The sequence below is a fragment of the Scylla paramamosain genome, chromosome 12 (assembly GCF_035594125.1).
Source record: "Scylla paramamosain isolate STU-SP2022 chromosome 12, ASM3559412v1, whole genome shotgun sequence".
Lineage (NCBI taxonomy): Eukaryota > Metazoa > Arthropoda > Malacostraca > Decapoda > Portunidae > Scylla > Scylla paramamosain.
The window spans coordinates 22,092,948-22,116,032 of record NC_087162.1 but is presented as its reverse complement, the minus strand read 5'-3'; the positions used below and the strand labels follow the sequence as shown (position 1 = coordinate 22,116,032).

Sequence of the window (23,085 nt, the reverse complement as noted above, 5' to 3'; positions counted from 1 at the left end):
CTTGTACATATGAGAAAGAGGAGAGAAAAAAAAAAAAGTGTGTATGATACGTGCCGGTGGAATCTGGGTGTTGGCTCGGGCCTCTTCCCCTCCACAGTCTCCCAGCCGAGGCTCATCTGACAACACCCGCAGCACCAGCCGTCCGCTACAGCCACGAAGGTAATACTGTTGCATCATAAACTTGTTATTATTTATGTACAAAGTGATAGAGTGATAGTAGTTTCTTTATTCGTATACATGGTAGTACAGTTTCTCCTTGGTGCGATTCATACCACGCTCACTTCACACAAAATTAGAATAGCTGGATTGATCTTATTACTAATAAAGCAGTAATAGTCGTATGAGTAATAAATACCTCGCTCACTTCACTTGCTGCATCAGAGGTGTGAGCAGGCTATGTAGCATGTTATATCTGTATGATTATCGTGAAATATCGCCAAGAGAAGGGGAAGAGATGTATAGGATAATAAGAAATACGACAAAGATGAGACAAATGAGGGAAAGGTGAAAGAAGAACTCAAGCTGAAGCAGCTACGTTTATTTTTTTACGCTTCCCTCAGGGATTTTGTGATGGAAAGGAGAGGTGGAATAGGATAACTTATGAGTCACGTCTCTGACTCTAGGGATACGAAAATCTTTCTGTCACATTTTCCCTCATGAAGGCTGAAAATATTTAGGAAACGAGGAACTTTTGCAGTGATAAAAGAAGTCTCAATGTTTATGCTTGTCAATGAACTTCCTTAAATGTTATCTTCTTCATGGATGTTGCGGGGCACATAACGGGTGCATAATATTGATAGTGACGGAACTAGCCATGAATTTGATCTCCGTAGAATCAATGCCTATAAGATATAATGTTGATATAACAAGACCACTAAGTATTTACTTTCTTGTAGGTAATGTCGTGCTAGTAAGTCAGTAAGGCGTGGGACGCGTCATGCACACCGATAATATCAACAAATGGGGGCGTAACTTAGTTATACTACATCTCCACTGACACTACTCAACATTTTGAAGATAACGACTCAAGTTTTCGTCAGTGTACCTAACATGCCTCTTCTCTTTGCCTTCAGCTCACAAGAGGGGGAATTATTTAAAGGAATTGCGAAACATACGTGTATTACACACACCGGAAAAGAAAGTATACCGTGTGAATATTAAAATGGAGACAACGTGTTATTCTGGCGAATGATACACTCTTGCAACGGCAAACTCCGAAACGCGTTAATATCTCATGAAGACTATTTTATAAAAGGCGACAGACATGATTATTTGGCTTCTCATGAGTGATTCTCCAATCGATGAGTCAGAATCTTGATCAAACTATCACTAGGATCATGAAAGCACCATTGATCCCAGTGACTTCCACTAAGGCTTGTTGAAAGTAGTTGAGATAAGTCGTCGAGACGTTTCAGAATACTGTCCGTAGGCATCCACGCTGGAATACCCGGAGGGAAGGTCACTTGAATATACTCCGTAGTAAGTTCCCTTAGATGCATCCTGTCGGGAAAAACTAAGTTGCATGGATGGCAGAGAGGAGGCAGAGGCAGGTGGCAACAGTCGCTCCTTCCATCCCTCCTCTCCCTCTCTCTCCATCCCTCCATCCCTTCCACCTTCCCTCCCAACATTCTCCGACGGTCACGACTCCCTTCCAACCCCTGAGGCACCTTCTTGTTCCTTCAAGGACGATTCGCTTTGTGCTAGGAAGGCAAAAGAAAAAAAGAAAGAATGTAAAATCGATTAAGGGTGCGTAGATGGAGGTGAAGGAAGCGCAGGTGTACTGGAATGAGAGTTGTAGGATAAGTTAATTTGTAATGTGTGAGAGATGAAGCTGACATGATGAGCTTACCGACTGTTGCACGAGGGCAGGGTACGTACCATGCAAGCCTTGACTCTGACAAAGACCTTGGCATAGACTCCTCCTCCTCTTCCTCCTCCTCCTCCTCTTCTTGCTCCTCCTGCTCCACCTTCTCACATTCTCTCATCCCTCCCGTCACTCCCTCCATGGTTATCCTCATTATCTATCTGCGCCTTGGTTTCATTCTTTCTTTTCTTCCTTCAGACAGTCCTTTCCTTCTTCCATTCCTTCCTACAATTTCATAACTTCTCTTCTTTCCTTCAAACAGTAATTTCCTTCACCTGCTCTCGCATCCTTTATGAAAACTTTCGTATCCTCTTTACATATTCATTTCTTGCCTACGTTCTTCACCCTCGTTTCCTTTGTTTTTCTCTTCCTCCCTCCGTCACAAGAGCTTCCATCCTCTTCCTTCACCCTCTACTCCATCTCTTCTTTTTCCTTCTGCCTTCATTTTTTTCCTTTACGTTATCTCCTTCCTCCTTCCATTCCTTTTCCACCACCTCCTACTCCATCTCTTTTTCGTTCTGCCTTAATTTTTCTCTTTACCTTCATTCCCCTCCCCCTCCATCCCATTCCTTTTCCATCACCTCCTACTCTGTCTTTTTCCTTCTGCCTTATTTTTTTCTTAACCTTCTTTCCATCCTCCCTTCCTCTTCTCATGACTAAGTAAGGCTAAGGTGGCGGCTAAGGCAACACATCTTACTGTACGTGAAGGTAAGGAGCGGCAGGTCACCTTGGCTCACTCTTGTCGCCATCGCCCACACGTCCGCCAGTCGCCGCCCTCCGTCGCCGCCCACTCCCGCCGGCCACTGCCACCGCCATGAGTCATCCCAGACGTTCAAAGACACAGCCACCTCTGCCTCCCTGCCCTGCCCTTCACCTCGCCCGTCACTGACAGAGAGACAGATAAACAGATAAGATATTGACTATAGGATCACAGCATACTCAAATTTTAAGTTGCAGTAAATACGAAATGGTTAAAAAACGAAAACAATAAAAAAATAAATAAAAACAACTATATGAAATAAAGGATCACAGCATATAAATCACATAAAACAAATTAAGTAATCTAACTTACAATGCTTCAAAAAAAAAAAAAACATACAAAATATAACACACAACAAAATTATAAGCCTGAAGACACCACACCAGTGAATAATAAAGTGAAAAAAAAAAAAAGCCGTAGCTCTGAAATGTAAAGAAGAACCAAAGCAAAACAAGCTAAGAGAAGCGAAAAGGGATATTGTTAACATCAACGTCCCCTGGTGTTGTAATCACACACTCAGAATGCAACTGTACTTCAGAGAGAGAGAGAGAGAGAGAGAGAGAGAGAGAGAGAGAGAGAGAGAGAGAGAGAGAGAGAGAGAGAGAGAGAATTTGTTGATGGCTTACGTGCAACAGTTTAGTAAATGTTCAGTCTGACACTTAAATAGTTAGGTGGGTTTGTGCTCCTGGCCGAATATTGTAAGAAAAAATGCGCCCATGTGAACGCGTCTTTAGTTCAGCATAGCATCAGTTTTGCAAGTGTTGTTTATTTACATGTTCATTATTTTGTTAAGTTTAATATGTATTCGTTTTAGTAGCAGTAGCAACAACAATAACAACAACAGAAGTAATAATAACAACAGAAACAAGAACAATAGAAACAACAACAACAATAACAACAACAGAAGTAATAATAACAACAGAAACAAATACAATAGAAACAACAACAACAATAACAACAACAACAACAACAGCAGCAGCAGCAACAGAAGCAGCAGCAGCAGCAGCAACAACAACAACAACAACAACAACAACAACAACAACAACAACAACAACAACAACACCAATACTTAGTCACAGGAATGAACTTACATTCATCTTTTATCTATTTATTTATTTATCTTATTTGGCGCTATATGACCTTGGTACTTCGGAGACTTTACTCATTTAGCTAGTCAATCGGCCAATCAATCAATCAGTCAGTCAATTAGTCAGTGAACTAGTCAATCAATCGATCAGTCAACCAGCCAATCAAACTAACAATCTATTAGTTAGTCAATCAATGTTTTTCGTTTATTTTATCTTATTTATTTATTTTATTATTTGTTTTACCTTCTGCAGTAATATTCAAGTATCATCACCAGTACTCTCCCTTCCAGGATGTCGCAGGAAGCCAAGCTGAAGGAGGCGTCGAAGGCTGCGGTCGCTGCTGCAAGTGACCCCCTGGAGAAACTGAGGAACCACTGCCTGTCCAACGGCTACTCCGGCATCCTCTCCTTCGGCAAGTGAGTGGAGGGAGTGAGGGAGTGAAAGAAGAGTGCAATGGGAGTAATTTTCTATCTTGACAAATGAATATAGGGAGTGAGGGCGTCATTTTCTGTCTTGAAAGTATATTATTGGCTTCATTCATTCTTTTTACTTTGATTTAGTTTAATTTGCTGTCTTTGTTTATGCTTATCTTTATCTCTACAGTATTCATAAGAAATTAATGGAAGCTGCAAGAAGCCGTCAGGCCAATACGTGGGAACATCTGCATGAAATATACTTGCCTGTTTCCACCAATCATTCCCTTCCATAGACCTCTCTAATTTTTCTTTTACAGTTTCGTAATGACTCAGCAGCAACAACCTGATTAATGAGTCCATTTATCTACCACTCAATCTGAGAACCAATTCCTTCCTATTTCTTTTTTAACTAAATTTATCAAGCTTGAACTTATCACTCCTTGTCCTGTCCTAATTACTGACCCTGAGAATTTTGCTTATGTCACCTTTGTTGTATTCTCCATACCACTTGAGGACCTCTATGAAATCTCCTCTTATTCTGCTGGCTTTTATTTATTTGATCTCGATATATTTGATCTATCTCGACGTTCGTGCATTTTTTTGTCTATTTCTACCTTTATTTTGCTTTATTTCACACGCTGTTCCAAAACTTTGATCTGCAACGCCCTGCTCCTCCAGGCTGTTCCGGAGGCTGGACAAGGACCGCTCATGGACGCTTTCAAAAGACGAGATGAGTCGCGGCGTGGCTCAGTTCGGCCTTGACTTCTCTGACTCGGAAATCGACCAGCTGTTCAAGGCCTTTGAGAAGGATGGGGCTGCTGGCATCAACTACGAAGAGTTCCTGGAGGCTCTGAGGGTGAGCTATAAGACAATATTTTGAAGCATTTCTGCGCGCAGCTCGATCACATTCAGAAGACTCTAATTGAAGTGATACGGGTTTTTTAGGGGTCTTTTTGCAGTTCTAGTGACAAATTAACGAGATTTTCATATTATTAATGGGAGAAACATTCTTGAGAGCCCCTCCAATCATCTTTAGTTCAAGTGACACTGATTTTTAAGTGTTTTTGCGCTTCTAGTGACAGATTAACAAGATTTCTATATTATTAACAGGAGAAACACTCTCGAGAACCATACCAATCATCTTTGTTGAAGTGACACTGGTTTTTAAGGGTGTTTCTGCAGTTCTGGTGGCAGAACAACAAGATTTCTATATTATTAATAGGAGAAACACTCTTGAGAACCCGGCTAATCATCTGTTTCTTCTGAAAACCGTCGCGGTGAGAGAGCAAGCGTGTTTTGAATACGGGTGCGGACAGGGAATGAGAGTTCTGAACGATGCAAATGGAGGTGGAGAGCTAGAACAGGTTAGAGTTTGATGACACTGTTGAAAGATATGATTTTTTTTATCTCTGTTAGTAAAGGATGTAGTACAGTGAGTATGTATATGAAAGCAGAACAATGTAAATTAAAAAGTTTGGACAGATTAGAGCTTGATGAATTAATGTACGTATTGATAAGAAGAAAAAAAGTGATGATGACTCAGTAAGGAAAGATTATGAAAAAAGATGAAGGCAAAAAAAAAAAAAAAATGTATTGGTAGCAGTAGTATAGTAGTAGTGGTAGTAGTAGTAGTAGCAGTAGTAGTAGTAGTAGTAGTAGTAGTAGTAACAGAGGTACTAACAACAATTACTCACAGGACAGCAATAACTAACTGCAAAGCTGAAGAAACAGTGCAATATACACATACACATACAATTACTTATTAGGGAGCTTTAAAGGAAGATTAGACAAATTTATGGATGGTGATGATAGGCTGAAATAGGTAGATATGTTTCATACAGGGATTGCAACGTGTAGGCCTGATGACTTCTTGCAACTTCCCTTATTTTCTCATGTTCTTATATTCTTACACCTGTCATCAGTTATCAACACCAGTGCTTACCTCAACAGCCAAGCATGACCGCCACAAGGAAGGAGGCGGTGGAGAAAGTCTTCAAGCACCTGGACAAGACTGGCGACGGAGTGGTGACCGTGGAGGACTTGAAGGGCGTCTACTCAGCCAAGAACCATCCCAAGGTGCTGAAGGGCGAGGCCACAGAGGAGGACTTGCTCAAAAAGTTCCTTAGCTTGTTCGAGAGCAACGGTTCAATTGATGGCAAGGTAAGCTTGATAGATAGATAGATAGGTAGTATGGATATATGGAGAGATAGATAGATAGATAGATAGATAAATAATAAAATAAATAAATATAGACAAATAGACAGGTAAATAGCCAAACAGACATACAGGTAGAAAGGCAGACAGACAGACAAAATGACAGTAAAATAAACAGGCAAACACATAGAAACATAAAGATAAACAGACAAACAGACAAAGGCAAAGGGATGCAGGCACAGACAGACAGACAAACACAAAAAGATTAAATAAAACATCATCACTCCCCCCAAAAAAAAATAATAAATAGATAAAAAAAAAAAAAAAAATCGATATAATTAAGCTCAAAAGATAAAAGACAGACAGACAGACAAGCAGACAAAGACAATAACTAGCACTTATCTTTCTATTTAGCGCTGGTTTCTCTGCTTCAGGTGACCAAACAGGAGTTCTTTGACTACTACTCCAGCTTCAGCAAGGTGATTGACGACGATGAGTACTTCGTCACCGTGGTCAACCAGAGCTGGGGGCTTTAGATCACCTCTGCTCTTAGTTCATTGAAAGGTATAGGGAAGAGGAAAGGTCGAGACTCAATCAATGCGACAGGTAAACATATGCATTTTTTTTAGAGAGGCGTTAAGAAATGAATGTTAAAAGGAATTATAACTTTTTTTACGTAAGAAAGCTTAGAAAATGAAGATTGTTAATTTAGGAAGTTACAATGAGAGGAAGAAGACGCGAAAAATTCCTTAGTTTACCAAGTTGGTCCACACCTTTTAAATTTCTGAAGGACAGTGGCCTTTAAAAGAGCGAGAGAGAGAGAGAAAGAGAGGAAAAAAAGTCACAAATAAAAACAAGTTACCTTTCATAACAATCAAAGAGAGTATAAGATGAAAAGTTTGATTTTTACTCTTCTTTTTTTACACGCTGTATCATGTCACTGGAATGCACAGTAGTAGTTGTGTGGTGAAGGTCCTGCTGCCGCCTCTCCTGTGTGAAGCCTGAGACGAAGCCCAATATTCTTAAAAGCTTCGTCATCTTACAGCTTAATTTTCAACAGGTCCTAGTGGATGTTAACCCTTTTACTGCAATCTGCCAAAACCTACAGCACTAAAGGCCTTCTACACAATATTTACAAGCACCTAGAAGAAAGAAAAGGAATTTGAAAGAACTAAATTTCCTCCTTCTAGCTAATATGATGTTCAAAGACAGCCGTGGAGCAAAAGTAAATGTTTCAGAGTGGTTTGTTTGTAATGAAAAAACGCACCAAAGAGCAGTGTAAAGATTAAAAGTATTTTCGAGCCTCACTGGTCATCTCTGTGGCCTTAGAAAAGATGGTCCTTCTGAGAGAGTAGAGCGTTTAAGAGTACGGGCCACAGTCACGCACCATACACGTTGTCTTCACCACCGCTTGTCACTGCACTAAATAGTAATCTTGCCGCCGCACATCGCCTCCCAAGCAATAAGTCATTATGTTTTTTGTTTTTCTTTTGATGTTATTGAAGAAAACATATGCACTTTATATTCTGAAAAGTTCATTAAAAAATCTAGAAAACTCCATATAATTCGTATACTTTAACCTTTCTTTAGACTTCAATTTATCTATTTTTTTTTTTCATAGTATCTGTTTTTATTCTTGTTGAACTCAGAAATGGTTTATAAACTGCATGATCCTTATCACTCATATAACGCAAGTGGAAATCTGAAAGAATGGCAACAAAATTTAATCCTTGTTCTATATTTATACGCAGAGAAAAAAAAACAACTACTAGTAAATTGCGAAAAGAAAGAATAACAAAAGAAAATCAGAAGTATAGACGAGACAACCATAAAGCATGCCAGGTATTTCCGGGGAGATCTCACCGGGTAGCCTTCAGGTGTGTGTAGTCTGTGATTGTGGGCTGAGAAGGCTGGCGGGTGGACAATAACTGTTTTCTACGGTCCTACTCTCGTGCCTGAGCAAGTGTCTGCCTCACCTCCCTGCCTCCCCGCGTGCCTGGAGATACTCGCTTTCTGTGCCACCGGGAGGGGCTGTGGAGGATGGGAGGGATAGTGGGGCTAACGGGACTTGATGAAGGGACACCGTCTTGGTAATAACTGTAATGATAAGAGCGTGATAAATAGGAGGATTATAACTTCAGTGTTAAGAGTACTATAACTTCTGCTGTTGTTGTTGCTGTTGCTACTACTACTACTACTACTACTACTACTACTACTACTACTACTACTACTACTACTACTACTACTAGTATAATAGTAGCATTGTTAACAATAATATAAAATTACTTAATGATAAACAACAACAACAACAACAACAACAACAACAACAACAACAACAACAAAACAAACACCACCACCACCACCGACAAGGAGAGAAAAAGACGAGGGCGATAATAAGAAAAGAAAGAAAAAGAAAAAAGAAATCAGATAATCGCCAACAATTTCAGAAAAAAAAAAAAAAAAAAAACGTACCTAGAAGACGGATTCCTGGCGTCCTTTCTCCTCCTCTGCTCCTCCTACGACACGACACGCAGGGTGAACACAAACACAAGCATGCTACGTCCGTGTCTCGAGGCTCACTATGGTTAACCACCCAACAGACTGCACCGCAAAATTTGTACGTTGGTAGGTCTCTAGGGGACAAGGTACCGAGACTCAGTGACGAACCTCGCTGTGTGGTGAGGTGAGGAGCTCCTGTCAAGGCTGTGAAGAGGAGAAAGAAGGTAAAAGATTACGAAGAAGAGAAAGGAGAAGGTAAAAAGCTTGTGAAGAAGAGAAATGGGAAGGAAGAAGCTTGTGAAAAAGAGAAAGGAGGAGGAAGAAGCTTGTGAAGGAGATAAATGAAAGACAGAAGCTTGTGAATGTATGTGTAGAAGTTTGTGAAGAAAAGAAAGAAGATAGAAGCTTGTGAAGAGGAGAAAGGAGAAGTAGACACTTGTAATTGTATCTATTGCGGCTTATGAATAATAATAAGAAAGTAATGAAAAGATAGAAGCTTGCGAAGAACAAGAAGCTTAAAACTATGTATAGAGAGAGAGAGTTATGAAGAAGAAGAAAAAAAAAGAAGTAAGAAAGAAGCTTGTGAAGGAGAGAAAAGAAAAGATAGATGGTTATCAATGCATGTACATAGATATCTTTAGAGAAGAGTAAGAAAACAGAATTGTCAGTGCAAGTAACAAATAATAAATAGTAGACGTAAATCATATATAGGCAATAATAATTATAAAGTGTGCATTGTAAATATGAACAGTAAACACATGAATAATAAGCGAACGAACGAATGCTTTAATTGAAGAAGCATAACATGAGCGACGGAAACAAAGGAGAGACAGGAACAAGGAAGAATAGCACCTGATGGGGAAGTGCAACCTAACATAAGAAAAAAAAAAAAAAAGAAGCAGTTATTGATGATCTTCCGGAAGTCATTGCCACCTGCAGCATCAACCCGCAGCCTGCACTCCTCCCCCCCTCCCTGCACACCACCCACCAGTACCACATCTCTCCCCCTCGCCTCGTCACAGCAATAATGAAATGGTTAAATAATAGCTCACACGGGTACGATATCATGGGTTAGTCGTGACGCAGCAGAAAAAGGTAAGTTCATATTGGGTTTCCTATATATTTGTTACGATACTTCCAATTCTCTCTCTCTCTCTCTCTCTCTCTCTCTCTCTCTCTCTCTCTCTCTCTCTCTCTCTCTCTCGCGGATACGATATTGTAGCTTGACCGTCACGGAACAAAGATGTAAAGTAAATATACAGTGAATTTTATTTATTGTGATTATATGATTTCTTCCTGTAATATTAAATGACAGTGACCGGAGTAACGACACGTGCATGATGGCGAGCAATGCCAGGAATTCGCAGTTAAGTTGAAATATTGTATCAACATGATTATTAGTTCTTTCCACGAAAAAAAAGTCTTCCATTTTAAGATACGTTACTGAAAACAATTATGAAATGCATTAATAATTCGTTTCATTTATCATAACGCTTGAGTGATGTTATTAATGGTGTGATAGTACACTGCTCAGTTCATAATCAAATTAAATTATAAGGTTAAAACATAATTATTTTTACAGGAACACGTATACATACAACTATGTCTAAAGCTCGCGGGGATGATTGGTCGGGCTCACATGGATGCACTTTTACATCGATGATGCAGAATCCTTGTTAATCTGTCACTGGGATCACGAAAACACCCTTGAAAATCCCAATGAACTCCATTAGAGTATGTTGAAAAAAGTAAGTAAAGAATACCATGAACGTTCTTTCCTCACCCACACGTTCATTAATATTCCTGCTGAGAATGCCGAGAGCCACAACCTTCGACACCAATCTGTCGTCCACGAACATGCACGAAAATAAAAGAAACACATTGGACATTAACATTCAGCTCCTTTACTGCTGTGAACGTCTTTTGTTAACATTCATAACGTTGTAGAAATTAGCTTGCTTGGAGACAGAAGAGAGAAAACACAATATTTCTTTTTTGTCATCACTATCATACATTTTTTTTTATATCATACACCTTTTTAAGAGACTGTAGTACAAAAAATAAGTGTTTAAGAATCGTCGGTGGGTATGTGAATAATTGTTTAGTTGTGAAAGGGTTAAAGTCGAGGTCAATACACTCAGAGAGAAGTGCATGAGATAAATGATTCGCAGGATTACTTATCATTCCCTCACGCGTAAATTTACTTGACAGGTATTACTGAAAGCACCTGCCGCTCGGGTCGTCTGCAGCAGGTGTTTTCGATCTGTGGAGGAGCCTCAGGGTGGGCGGGGGAACATTTATTACCACCTACTCCCCCGTAATGATACCAGCAGGGCCGAAGAACTCGTCGCTCTACCTCCTCGTATAATTTCATTGCGCCATTGCGGGAAGCGAACGAACTAAATGTCGACTACGTTTCTTCCTACTATTCCCTATTACTAGCACTGACAATAATAATTAAAGTGTTTCAGTGCATTAATTAAAACATTTATAGCCAGAAAAGAAAGTGTTCTCTGGAGATACTGGGTTTTGTCAGTTAATGAATGCACTCGGCAGGAGGTGAACTAAACGAACTTTTCTTTCTTTATCACAACCCCTAATAATTCACGTTAGCACCATCTAGTTACCTGATTTCTTAATTCTATTCAGGTAGATTTATTATAAAAGCAATTACAGTCTGGGCAGTGAGGGTTTAGGTTTTAGTTTTGCTCATCAACGAATGCAATGTTTTGTTTACTACCAGCAATGGAAGGCACATGGACGGGACGCCACCACGTGGTTCATTCACCCCAGCGTTCAGTGGCCGTATGGAAAGGTTGTGAAGGTATGGGGGTCTGGGGGGGGAAGACAAGAGGGAGGGTGGAGGGGGAGGAGGTAGTGGTGGAAGGGGCCAGAGGACGAGGTGAGGTCATGAGTGTTATGGAACATCAAGAGGCGTCACCTCCTTTCAGTATAGCACAGGAGTCGGTGGGAGGAAGACGTGTTGGGGGTTGCTGCTCAGGTGTGTCAGTGAGATTAAGGTGAGATGATTCTCCTCCTGGACCTCTGTCTGGAGTGCTTTACTGGAGGCAGAGTAGGAAGTTGCGATCATAAAGCAGGACTTCGTTTTCGTTGTTATGGAATGCCGTGCCTCTCTCTTCGAATTGTGTGAATTCTGGGAGCGCTTGCATTAGATCATTGATTGATTAATTAATTGATTTATTAACTGGTTGATGGCGCTACATTAGAAAAAAAGACGTAATACTAACCATTTCAATAACGATTATGTTCTTCCAATTAACAACAAGGAAGAGGATGTCTTTCTATATGTAAATAGTGCACGTAACATAAATTAATTTCGATGGATCTGCATATTTTATTATGGTATGTCTGTCTATATCGTATTCAGCATCGGACAGCTATCCTTACTCATCAACTGTCCATCTCCGGCTTGGCTGTCCCCGACGAAAATGAGGACATCTTCAGAACAGCGAAACACTTTTAAGGGATTCTCTTCCCTTATCTGAGGAAGCACGAACGACGAGGAGTTTGTTTGTTTTGTTTCTTGAAATGTTATGAAGAAAGTTATAACAACAGCGGCAACAGCAACAACAGAACCGACGGCAACAATAGCGACAGCAGCAACAACATCATCATCATCAACAACAACAACAACAACAACAACAACAACAACAACAACAACAATATCAAACGCCTCTTCTACAGTCATTACTACCACAACTCTCACGGTTTCTACCATGGCAACTACTACTGCTATTACTACCTACTTTGGAGATAGCAACTTCAACCACTACAACAACAACAACAACAACAACAACAACAACTACTACTACTACTACTACTACTACTACTACTACTACTACTACTACTACTACTACTACTACTACTACTACTACTACTACTACTATTACTACTACTACTATTACTACTGCTACTACTACCACCGATAACACTAAAATTAGTAATATGTATGAGGAAAAATGGCTACTTAGTTGATTACAGGTGATATATCTTTCATGTGGGCATATATATATATATATATATATATATATATATATATATATATATATATATATATATATATATATATATATATATATATATATATATATATATATATATATATATATATATATATATATATATATATATATATATATATATATATATATATATATATATATATATATATATATATATATATATATATATATATATATATATATATATATATATATATAGACACACACACACGCATACACACAACGCGTTATAATGGTTGGCTTTAGTTAGTATGCTCAACAAACTCCGAACAAAACTCGCTGGCTGTATTTGTGAGGCAGTACAAATGGCTGGGGAGGGCCCAGTGAAGTGGAAAGGCCAGGCTGCTGGAGAGACGTGCTGGTATGGGGGCAAAGGTACGGTGCTGGAAGCTGGTTTTCGTTCTTTTGAGGACATTATCCAGGTACGATCGTTGCCGCGGTACTGGTGTCTTTTTCTCTCTGTCTCACTCATGGGTGAGGTTAGGTTTACCATTGTGAAGATCTGGACCAAACAAGCTATGCAAGGGCTGAAAGTGTACCCAGAGGTCATCAGCCAGCAGACCAAGCTGCTTCCTAGTAACGGTTAGCCTTGTTAATCCCGATGGCGGCCTATTAACTTTATGGCGCTGCCGTGGTGCACAGAAAGACGGGACAGTTAGAAAAATAAAGAGAGAAAAACTTGGCTCATGTATTATTCAGCTGAGATAGATATCGTGAGTCTGGGGTCAGGATATTGTTGAGTGTGCGCTGCACGGAGAATTATTAAATCAATGCACAGCGAGATGTGTGGAAAACAGTTTTGATGAAGGAAGTTCCACCTCCATTTCAGAAGAGTCCGTGTTTATACTCTTCGCAGAAAGGTCTCATACACCTTTTTATAGATAAAAATAAAGAACCTAAGGGAAGCTGTAAAAATTCAGTAAGCCTTTACGTGGCATTCCTCTCTCGTCCCTATTCATAAATTTATTCATTAATTTAAAGCTTACTATTGATTCGGTACTAACAATCTGACTGGAAGAAAATGGTTCTCAGAGTGGTAGGTTACTGGTATAGACTCAGTAATCAGATAGTTTAGTGCTGAGTCAGTAGGGAACTTTGAAACAAGATCAGACAAATTTTAGGATGGGGATGACAAGTGGAAACAGTTAGGTATGTTTTATACAGGGACTGCCGCGTGTAGACCTAATGACTTCTTGCAGCTTCCCTTATTTTCTTACGTTCTGGTGATCTGTATGATCGCTGAGTCTGTTCCAGTGATCTGTCATCTGAAGACAAACTTCTCATCTTCCTTTCAGATTCAAGTGGAGCCTGAATCAGTCTCATTTTGATTACTAACTAGTACATGTTCAAGGGGAGGGGGGAAGAGGGGAAAAAGGATTTAGCTTTGAAGATTTCTCTCCCTCCGATTTCTCTGACGTTTCCTTCCCAGCGCCGCAAAGCCAGGCAAGACACCCCCCTTTTCCACTCCATGCCCTTCCTCAGTAAAGACTCAGGTAGTGCTGCAGACCCTTGGCACAGTGTGTGTGTGTGTGTGTGTGTGTGTGTGTGTGTGTGTGTGTGTGTGTTTACTCTCGGTCTAAGCATAGAGAGTCACGTGTTGGACTCGTGACTGCCAGCTTTTACCTTTCCGGAGAGAGAGAGAGAGAGAGAGAGAGAGAGAGAGAGAGAGAGAGAGAGAGAGAGAGAGAGAGAGAGAGAGAGAGAGAGAGAGAGAGAATTATATAAAGCAAAAGAAGTAGAGGAAGGAAAAAAAAATCTAGAGAGAGAGAGAGAGAGAGAGAGAGAGAGAGAGAGAAAGAGAAGAAAAGAAAAACCCTCGTAGGCTCGCTTACTTACACAGAACATGAGCAATGCATTAGGTATTGAAGCACATTCAGTTTGCGTTCTCCACCCATCACTGTGAAGCGCCAGGGGTCATAATTACTGATATGCTAATATGAAAGGGGATAGTTGTGTTACTGCTACTCTTAAGCATTATTAGTTGCAGATTAATGGTTTCGCTCTTATGTTTTACGAGTCTCCTCTACTGTTATCTGTTTTATTGTTTGCTCATTGATTCCTTAGTTTCTCATGTCTTCCTTTATGCTTCTCGGCCTCCTTCCCTTTATTCTTTGTCCAGTATCAGTTCAGTTCAGTCGTTGGTCGAAGTGTAGTCTATGTATTGCCACTCCAGTTCGTTAGACTCCTCCGCTGTTCCCTCATCCACATTTCAAACACTATTGTCTTGGTTTCCTCCACTTCCTCCAATTATACTGTCTTCCTCTTCTGTATATGGTCTTTGCAACTGTGTCTATTGTTTTCTAGGATCTGCATAACCTGGATACCATATTTATTGAATTTCTCCAGATCCCTATCACATATTGCACGATGTATTTCAGTAGTTCTTTAGTTACTCATACCTCACACAAAGAAAATGTTCACATGGAAGAAAATGATTTTTTATTGGGTAGGCTAAAGTATATAAGTTAATTTTTCTTGCCTTCCTCGCCGCATGTAGATGAATAAAAAAAAAAAAAAAAAAACACTGGTTGCTCTCGTTCCTTTACTGACATTATGAGAGAGAGAGAGAGAGAGAGAGAGAGAGAGAGAGAGAGAGAGAGAGAGAGAGAGAGAGAGAGAGAGAGAGAGAGAAGCGAAGCAATGGTCTACATCTTATCTAGCATATTGTAAAAGACTAATTTTTACTTACAATGCTCTGTGTTACTGACTGATTAAAGGAGTGAGTTTTGGTGGCCAGCAGGAAAGCAAGAATATGGTTACTTTGAATCTCTGCCCGCCACTTGAAAGAAAAGGTACTCGCGAGACAGCCATGTAACCTCGCCAGGTGTTCCTAAGTGACTGCTGCAGGTCAAACTTTCCAGCAGAACAGTCAGTTTTCACAGAGTCCGTTTATCGGGAGTTTTTAATGAAGAGTTAATTGTCAGTGTGGGCGTTACAAAGCCACAATATACGAGTGCAGGTGCTGATTCGCCAACAAACACTAACCATCGTTTACAGCTTTGAAATATTGGACCATATTCTGAAACACTTCTGCTCACACCTCGAGTATTTTCGGGAGACTCTAGTTGAAGTTACACGAGTTTTTAAGGGTACTTTATAGTTCTAATGACAGATTAACAAGATTTCCATGTTAAAAGGAGAACACTCTTGGCAAATCTGTGGCCCTTGAAAAGTCTTTATGAAAGAGCAAAGTGTTTCTGAATACGAGCCATACGAGTTGCTTCGTTGATTACCCGCTGTTAAATGTTAAGAAACGTGCCGCCAGAAAGCAGTACTGTCGCCAAACTAATTCGTAAGCATGCCAAAAGCAGGCGGTCTTAGCTATTTCAATAACTATTCCTTGTAGATGGCGAAGACACCTCATTGAAATTTGATTATTCAGCAGTGAATTTCCTGTCTTTGAATCATATTCTGAAACATTTCTGGCCGTTCTTCCACTGCTTTTAAGAGAGTAGTTAAAGTTGCGAGGACTTTTAAGGTTGTTTTTACGGTTCCAGTGATAGATTAACAAGATTTCTACATTATTAACTGGAAAAACATTCTTGAGGACTCGGCTGATCATCTCTGTGGCCTTTGAAAATACTTGTGGTGAAAGAGCAAAGCGATTCTAAATAAGGGGCTTCATGTGGCAAACAAACAAAGCAATCACCACGCAACAGGGGGCCACTGCGCCGCGACAGCCGTGGTGGTGGTGGGCGGGCACACAATGGGCGCATTATGCAGTGGCGGAGAAACCAGAAAGATTTTATGCTCAAGAAAAAAAAAAAGTCTGATTAATTGACGAGTTAAAAGGAGGGAAAACCATTAGGCTAAACATGTCTTTCTCCTGCTCCTTCTGTTCCTCCTCTTCTTCCTCTTCGTCTCACTACCACCACCCACTTTTCCTCCCCCTCCTCCTCCTCCTCCTCCCCCTCCCGGCTCAAAACTAGTAGCTCCCTTCCCAGTAAAAGCTTCAATCTTAATGAGTGGAGCGATGGAGTGGGCATCAATTAAAAGTTGTGTGCGGCGAGGCTCGTTGGCTCGCTCTTTTCTCTTTCCCGGCTCAGCAAACCTTGACGAGGCAATGGAGAAGTTATTTTTTTTCTCTCTCTTTTGTGTATTTCTTTTCCTTGTTTCATTTACTTATTCATTCCTTTTTTTTTGTCTTCCTTCTACTCCTTCTGGCCTATTATTTATTCTTTCGTCTTTTTTTTTTCTTGTTCTTGCTATCCCTGTTCTTTTTTTATTTATTTTTTGTTGATGAAAATGTTATAGTTGTTGTTGTTGTTGTTGTTGCCCGTCTCTCTCTCTCTCTCTCTCTCTCTGCTCTAGACTGAAGGCAGAAAGACAGTGCTAGGATACTGTAGGCGTTGCAGGATCTCTTTCAGCGTTGCGATGTGTGTTGAGAGGTCTCCTTCTCAGCTTACTCCTATGGTCTGGTGGTGTATTTTTTCTCACGTATTCCTCATTCACTTAAGAGAGCAACAGGAGAACAGAGGTGCTGGCTGTCTTCATTTACCTGTTTCATTATTTGCAACGCGATGGAAGGCACTTGTCAGTATTTATTTATTAATTAATTATTTTTTTTTTTCGGTTTTACCTTCTGTGCTTGTGTTATTCCTGTTACTACTACTACTACTACTACTGCTACTACTACTACTACTACTACTACTACTACTACTACTATCACTACCACTACCACTACTACCACTACTACTGCTGCTGCTACCATTGTCACCATCATTACGTGAAAATTATCTACATACATACAACAATTAGAAACCTCTTTCGCGAATAACTCATGAAGGTGTAATGAAGTTGATATGTGGAAGCAGAAACACGATGGAATAGTGCTAAATAAACTAAATAATGAACCTCTTTAGTGCATTCATAGGTGGTTTTATTCATGAGCTCATCAGAAGAAGCACTAAGGCTAAGACTAAACGGATATCATCATTATCTGGGACTGTGTGTGTGTGTGTGTGTGTGTGTGTGTGTGTGTGTGTGTGTGTGTGTGTGTGTGTGTGTAGGACGGGTCAGTCTCCCCCTCCTTTACCCCTTCTATTAGCCACTGAGGGGGATCTACATGGGAGGGCGATGGAGGAGGAGGAAGAGGAGGAGGAGGAGGAGGAGGAGGAGGAGGAGGAGGGGGTGAAGTTAAATCAGGTCTGATTATAGCGGGGAATCAGTTTAATAATGATACCGGCCTTTCGAAAACAAACGCTTGTTGCTATGAATCCCCCAGCCAGCTTGACCGGTCGGTGTGTATATCATATTGTAGTGTGCGAATTAATTTTGATACCTTCTCTTTTGCGGCGCGGCTTACCTACCTGGGTTTTCTTTACCTGAGGCCTCGTTCTCGTCCAGTCGATCGCCGGCCTGGATTTACTCTGGAACCCCCTGATTACTATTCCAGCAGCGGAAAATTAAAAAGAAAACGGAGGTGTATCTCTTTTTCTTTCTCCTCTTTGGTTTGCCGGTGCGCGCTGACCCGACCCAGTGGCTTCTGACCTTTGCAGCGATCCTGGGGTAGTGGTGATGGTGGTGGTGGTGGTGATACGATGTTTGTTTCTCCTCCTTCCTTCTCCTTCTTCCTTCCTTTCTTCGTCTTTTCCTTATCTGCTTTTGTTTTCTCCGTTTCTTCTTCTTTATTGAGTTTCGTCTCGTCTTCATTCTCTCTCTCTTTTTTTTTTTTTTTTCCTTTCATGTTTTGTTTTTGTTTCTTAGCGGTGGTAAGATGTTTGTTTCTGCTGCCACTCCTCCTCCTCCTCCTCCTCTTCCTCCTCTTCCTCCTCCTCCTCCTCCTCCTCCTCCTCCTCCTCCTCCTCCTCCTCCTCCTCCTCTCCTGGTGTTGTTCTCTTTCCTTCCTCCTTCGTTACACTTCTTCCTTTCTTTTCCCTTTTCTTGTTGGTTTGTTTGCTCCTCCTCTTCCTCCTCCTCCTCCTCCTCCTCCTCCTGCGGGTGTTGCTCCCACGGTAATTTCATCCACGCCTCCTCCTCCTCCTCCTCCTCCTCCTCCTCTGGTAACTTCCGCGAATGCCAAGTAATTGAAATCCTGTTCTTGGAAGCCGATTCGCTGAAGAAAGTGACATGTATGGGAAGGCACCAGGAAGTGGATTAATTGCAGGAAAGATGAAGGTGTTGTGTTGATGTAACGTTGTGAGAAAAATATTTATCCTAGTCTCTTCCTTATTTTTTTTCTCTCATCCCTCTTTCCCTCGTTTTTTATGTTGGTTAATCTCTTCTCTTCTTCCTTTCTTTTTTCTTATTTTTTTGTTTTGTTTTGCTTTTATTACTTTTTTTTCGTGCTTTTTTTAATGTTTTCGTTTCTTCGCCTCTGTCTGTCTGTTTGTTTGTCTGTCTGTCTGTCCGTCCGTCTTTGTCTTTGTCTGTCTGTCTGTCTCTTCCCCCCCCCCCCTCTCTCTCTCTCTCTCTCTCTCTCTCTCTCTCTCTCTCTCTCTCTCTCTCTCTCTCTCTTGTGGGATAGATATTATACTTACTCCTCTGTCCTTGCTGTCTCTTCTTTCCCGTAGAGAACACACACACACACACACACACACACACACACACACGGAAGGTATGTACAATAGTTTCTTTTAGGAAGGTACTCAGAAAGATGACATGACATAACATTGCCTCCCGATCTTTGTCACATCGCTCCTACATTTTCAATAAACATGGAAATGAACCCAACTCTACACACACACACACACACATACGCACGCACGCACACAGTAATAACTATCTTAATTATAGGTTGTGATCAGGTGTGTTCTCAAGTCGATTACTCCGATACTGGTGTTGTCAGGGCGCTACAATGCACGCCAACACAACACACACACACACACACACACACACACACACACACACACACACACACACACACACACACACACACACACACACCTGCGCCACAGTCGTTCCCTCCACGCCACCCACACGCTCCGACACTCCATTATTTGCACAATGGTGGGAAAAAATAAAAGGAGGTGGGGAAAAATCTATTAAAATGACCATCATGGAGTGCTGAGAATAAGGTGTTGACAATGGAGAAATGTGTGTGTGTGTGTGTGTGTGTGTGTGTGTGTGTGTGTGTGTGTGTGTGTGTGTGTGTGATGGTTTTTATATATTTTTTTATGTATTTTTCCTTCATGCATCTGTCTGCGTCATTTCTATATGAATTTTGGGTGTTTTTCTTTATTCTTTCTTTTTTTTTTTTCCAAGTTGTTATTAAATGTTCCTGATCAAATCCATTTTTTGCTTTACTAGTGATTCTTCGATGCCTGCTGGTGCTGCTGCTGCTACTACTACTACTACTACTACTACTACTACTACTACTACTACTACTACTACTACTACTACTACCACTACTATTACTACTACTACTACTACTACTACTACTACTACCACAACAACAACAATAATAACATTAATAACAACAACAGCAGCAGCAACAACAACAACAACAACAACAACAACAACAACAACATCAACTACTACTACTACTACTACTACTACTACTATTACAACAACAACAACAACAACAACAACAAGAACAACAACAACGACAACAACAACAACAACAACGACAACTACTACTACTACTACTACTACTACTACTACTACTACTACTACTACTACTACTACTACTACTACTACTTCTATTACAACAACAACAACAACAACAACAACAACAACAACAACAACAACTACTACTACTACTACTACTACTACTACTACTACTACTACTACTACTACTACTACTACTACTACTACTACTACTATTTTCTTCTTCCACTTCTTCCTCTTTCAGTTCTTCTTTTTCTCCTTCCTCAATCTTGAAAGCGAGTGAGTTCATCTTGGTCACCTCCCCTCCCTCCACAGGTGCCCCGGGAGGAGGCGTCGCAGCAGAGGTGTGGGCGGTGTAGCTGGAAGGCGGCTGCATCATGACTGGCTGGCGAGGGAGGTGGTGGTGGTGGAGGCAGGCTGCGGTGGGAACTGCGGTGCTGCTGCTGCTGCTGCTGCTGCCCGGGTCTCTCACCGAGCATCCTCCGGTGGGTCTGTCTGTCTGTGTGTTTGTTTGTCAGTTTGTCTGTTTTTCTGTCTCTATGTGTTTATCTGTTTTTCTCTCCGTTTATCCTTCTTGTTTTCTTTCTGTTCTCGCTCTCTCTTTCTCTCTGGTGGATCTGTTTGTTTGTCTATCTGTCTGTTTTTCTGTTTGTCTCTTTGGTCGTCTGCCTGAGTGTCTGTCTGTCTGTCAGTTTTTACGCAAGTTTCTGTCTGTCTATATTTCTGTCTGTCTGCCTTTCTTGTTCTCTCTCTCTCTCTCTCTCTCTCTCTCTCTCTCTCTCTCTCTCTCTCTCTCTCTCTCTCTCTCTCTCTCTCTCTCTCTCTGACAACAACAAAAACTATATTGTCATGTAATTACCCTTCTTCGAATTCTTCATCTCTTCTTCCAGGAACGCAAATAGAATGACGGAACGAAAGAAAAATCCTTCATGCCTATATAACACTCAATAGAAAAGATAAAAGAGAGAGGCAGAGTAAAAAAAAAGCATCTCCCCTTAGTTCATTTTCTTTTTCTCTCGGATTTCCGCCAGCAGGACGAGGAAGGAGAATGGAGCCGTGGGTTGTCAGGAGCTGTGGTGGAGGTGTCTCTTAAGAGTGATCACGCCCACTTCGATGCCCACGGTCACGCCCACACCAGGGTAGATGCTGACACCAGTGTTCTGAAGGTCACCATGGCGAGGAGGTAAGAGGAGGAGGTGGAGGAAGAAGTAGAGAAGGAAGAGGAGGAGGAGGAGGAGGAGGATGAGGAGGAGGATGGTATAAGACAGGCCTAATAAGGATAATATTCATTGATTACTACAACAACAACAACAATAACTACTACTACTACTACTACTACTACTACAATAGTCACTCCTGCTTCATAACCTGTTTTCTACTACTACTACAATGGTCACTCCTGCTTCATAACCTGTTTTCTACTACTACTACTACTACTACTACTACTACTACTACTACTACAAAAACCACCACCACCACCACCACAACTACTACAGCTGCCTCTCCTTCAGGATCTACAAGTTCACCCTTACACCCTCCTCCTGGCTGGTCTCCCCGGGCGCCACTATCAGCCGCGTCGGGAACCAGAGCGGGAGCGAGCAGCACTCCCGCCTCGAGCACCGCCCCTGCCTGTACCAAGCCCTCGCCGACCCGCTCAAACTGGGGGCCCCGAGTGGCACGGTCTCCATCTGCCACAAGGACGGGCCGGTGGGTGTTGTTATTGATGTTATTGTTACTGGTATTTCTATTGCTTGTGTTGGTGTTTGGAAAGGATAATTTGCATACATAAAAAACGGCTATTGTCACTTCCACTCTTCCTCGTACTTGTTTAGATTCTGCTTGTGCTTGGGTACGAAGTTAAGCTTGTCTGCCTGCCTGCCTGCCTGCCTGCCTGTCTGTCTGTCTGTCTGTCTGTCTGTCTGTTTGTTTGTCTGTCTCCTGTTTGAAAAAAAAATAGTAAATGGAATCCCTACAAAAAAAGAAAAAAATATATATATGAGTAAATTTTAAAGGTTACAAGATTAAAAGCCTACAAGATTACAGCTACACGATTGAAACCTACTGCGCAATTTTAGTTACAGAGAGAGAGAGAGAGAGAGAGAGAGAGAGAGAGAGAGAGAGAGAGAGAGAGAGAGAGAGAGAGAGAGAGAGAGAGAGAGAGAGAGAGAGAGAGTAATGGACAGTCAGGTAGATAAGAGGACACAAACAGACGGACTGACAAGAGCACACACGGAGATTGATGGACAGAGAGACAGACAGATAGACAGGGAGAGACAGATGGAGGGGCAGGGAACAGGGAAGGTGTCGAGAACTGGAGAGACGACAGGGAGAATGTATAGTAAATAAGTGAATGGAGTAAATGTGAATGAAGGAGAAAAAAAAAAGACTATAAATGTAAGCAAGAATAACATCAACAACAACAACAACAACTACTACTACTACTACTACTACTACTACTACTACTACTACTACTACTACTACTACTACTACTACTACTACTACTACTACTACTTCTCTCCTGGTGGTGCTACAGGTGCTGGAATACTCAGGTGAAGTCTGACTAGTAGTTTAGCAAGGTGTGGCATCTAGAAACGGTCACCTGTCAGGAAACACAACACATATCAACTCTTCATCCAAAGCCACAACAAAACAGACACGTAATTACTGCTTGTGAAGTCTCTCTCTCTCTCTCTCTCTCTCTCTCTCTCTCTCT

The 23,085-nt window shown here is 41.1% G+C and overlaps 2 protein-coding genes across 3 annotated transcripts in view; both read left to right on the top strand.

Annotated features, from left to right (window-relative positions):
• Positions 1-7,842, top strand: LOC135105882 (crustacean calcium-binding protein 23-like). Of its 2 annotated transcripts, none has more exons than XM_064014526.1 (5): positions 1-159; positions 4,003-4,128; positions 4,807-4,984; positions 6,079-6,288; positions 6,717-7,842. In XM_064014526.1, exons 1-5 carry the CDS (start codon positions 44-46, stop codon positions 6,816-6,818), a joined length of 732 nt encoding a protein of 243 aa, XP_063870596.1. In that variant the 5' UTR covers positions 1-43; the 3' UTR covers positions 6,819-7,842. The 2 variants fall into 2 exon arrangements, with proteins under 2 accessions (XP_063870596.1, XP_063870597.1); XM_064014527.1 differs by having other exon boundaries at positions 6,079-6,313; positions 6,678-7,842.
• A 3,856-nt stretch (positions 7,843-11,698) lies between these two features.
• The window catches only part of LOC135105880 (A disintegrin and metalloproteinase with thrombospondin motifs adt-1-like), a 54,060-nt gene continuing 42,673 nt past the window's right edge, over positions 11,699-23,085 (top strand). Inside the window, 4 exon segments of the mRNA XM_064014522.1 lie at positions 11,699-11,801; positions 20,688-20,857; positions 21,407-21,555; positions 21,884-22,079. Coding sequence (XP_063870592.1) covers positions 20,750-20,857; positions 21,407-21,555; positions 21,884-22,079 — 453 coding nt within the window. The 5' untranslated portion in view covers positions 11,699-11,801; positions 20,688-20,749.

Bases quoted from the DNA above. Each gene is read 5' to 3' on its own strand.
- LOC135105882 (XM_064014526.1), top strand. From the start codon at position 44: ATGATACGTGCCGGTGGAATCTGGGTGTTGGCTCGGGCCTCTTCCCCT. The intron at 4,129-4,806 runs GTGAGTGGAGGG...CTGCTCCTCCAG, and splicing joins GGCATCCTCTCCTTCGGCAA to GCTGTTCCGGAGGCTGGACA. The intron at 6,289-6,716 runs GTAAGCTTGATA...TCTCTGCTTCAG, and splicing joins ACGGTTCAATTGATGGCAAG to GTGACCAAACAGGAGTTCTT.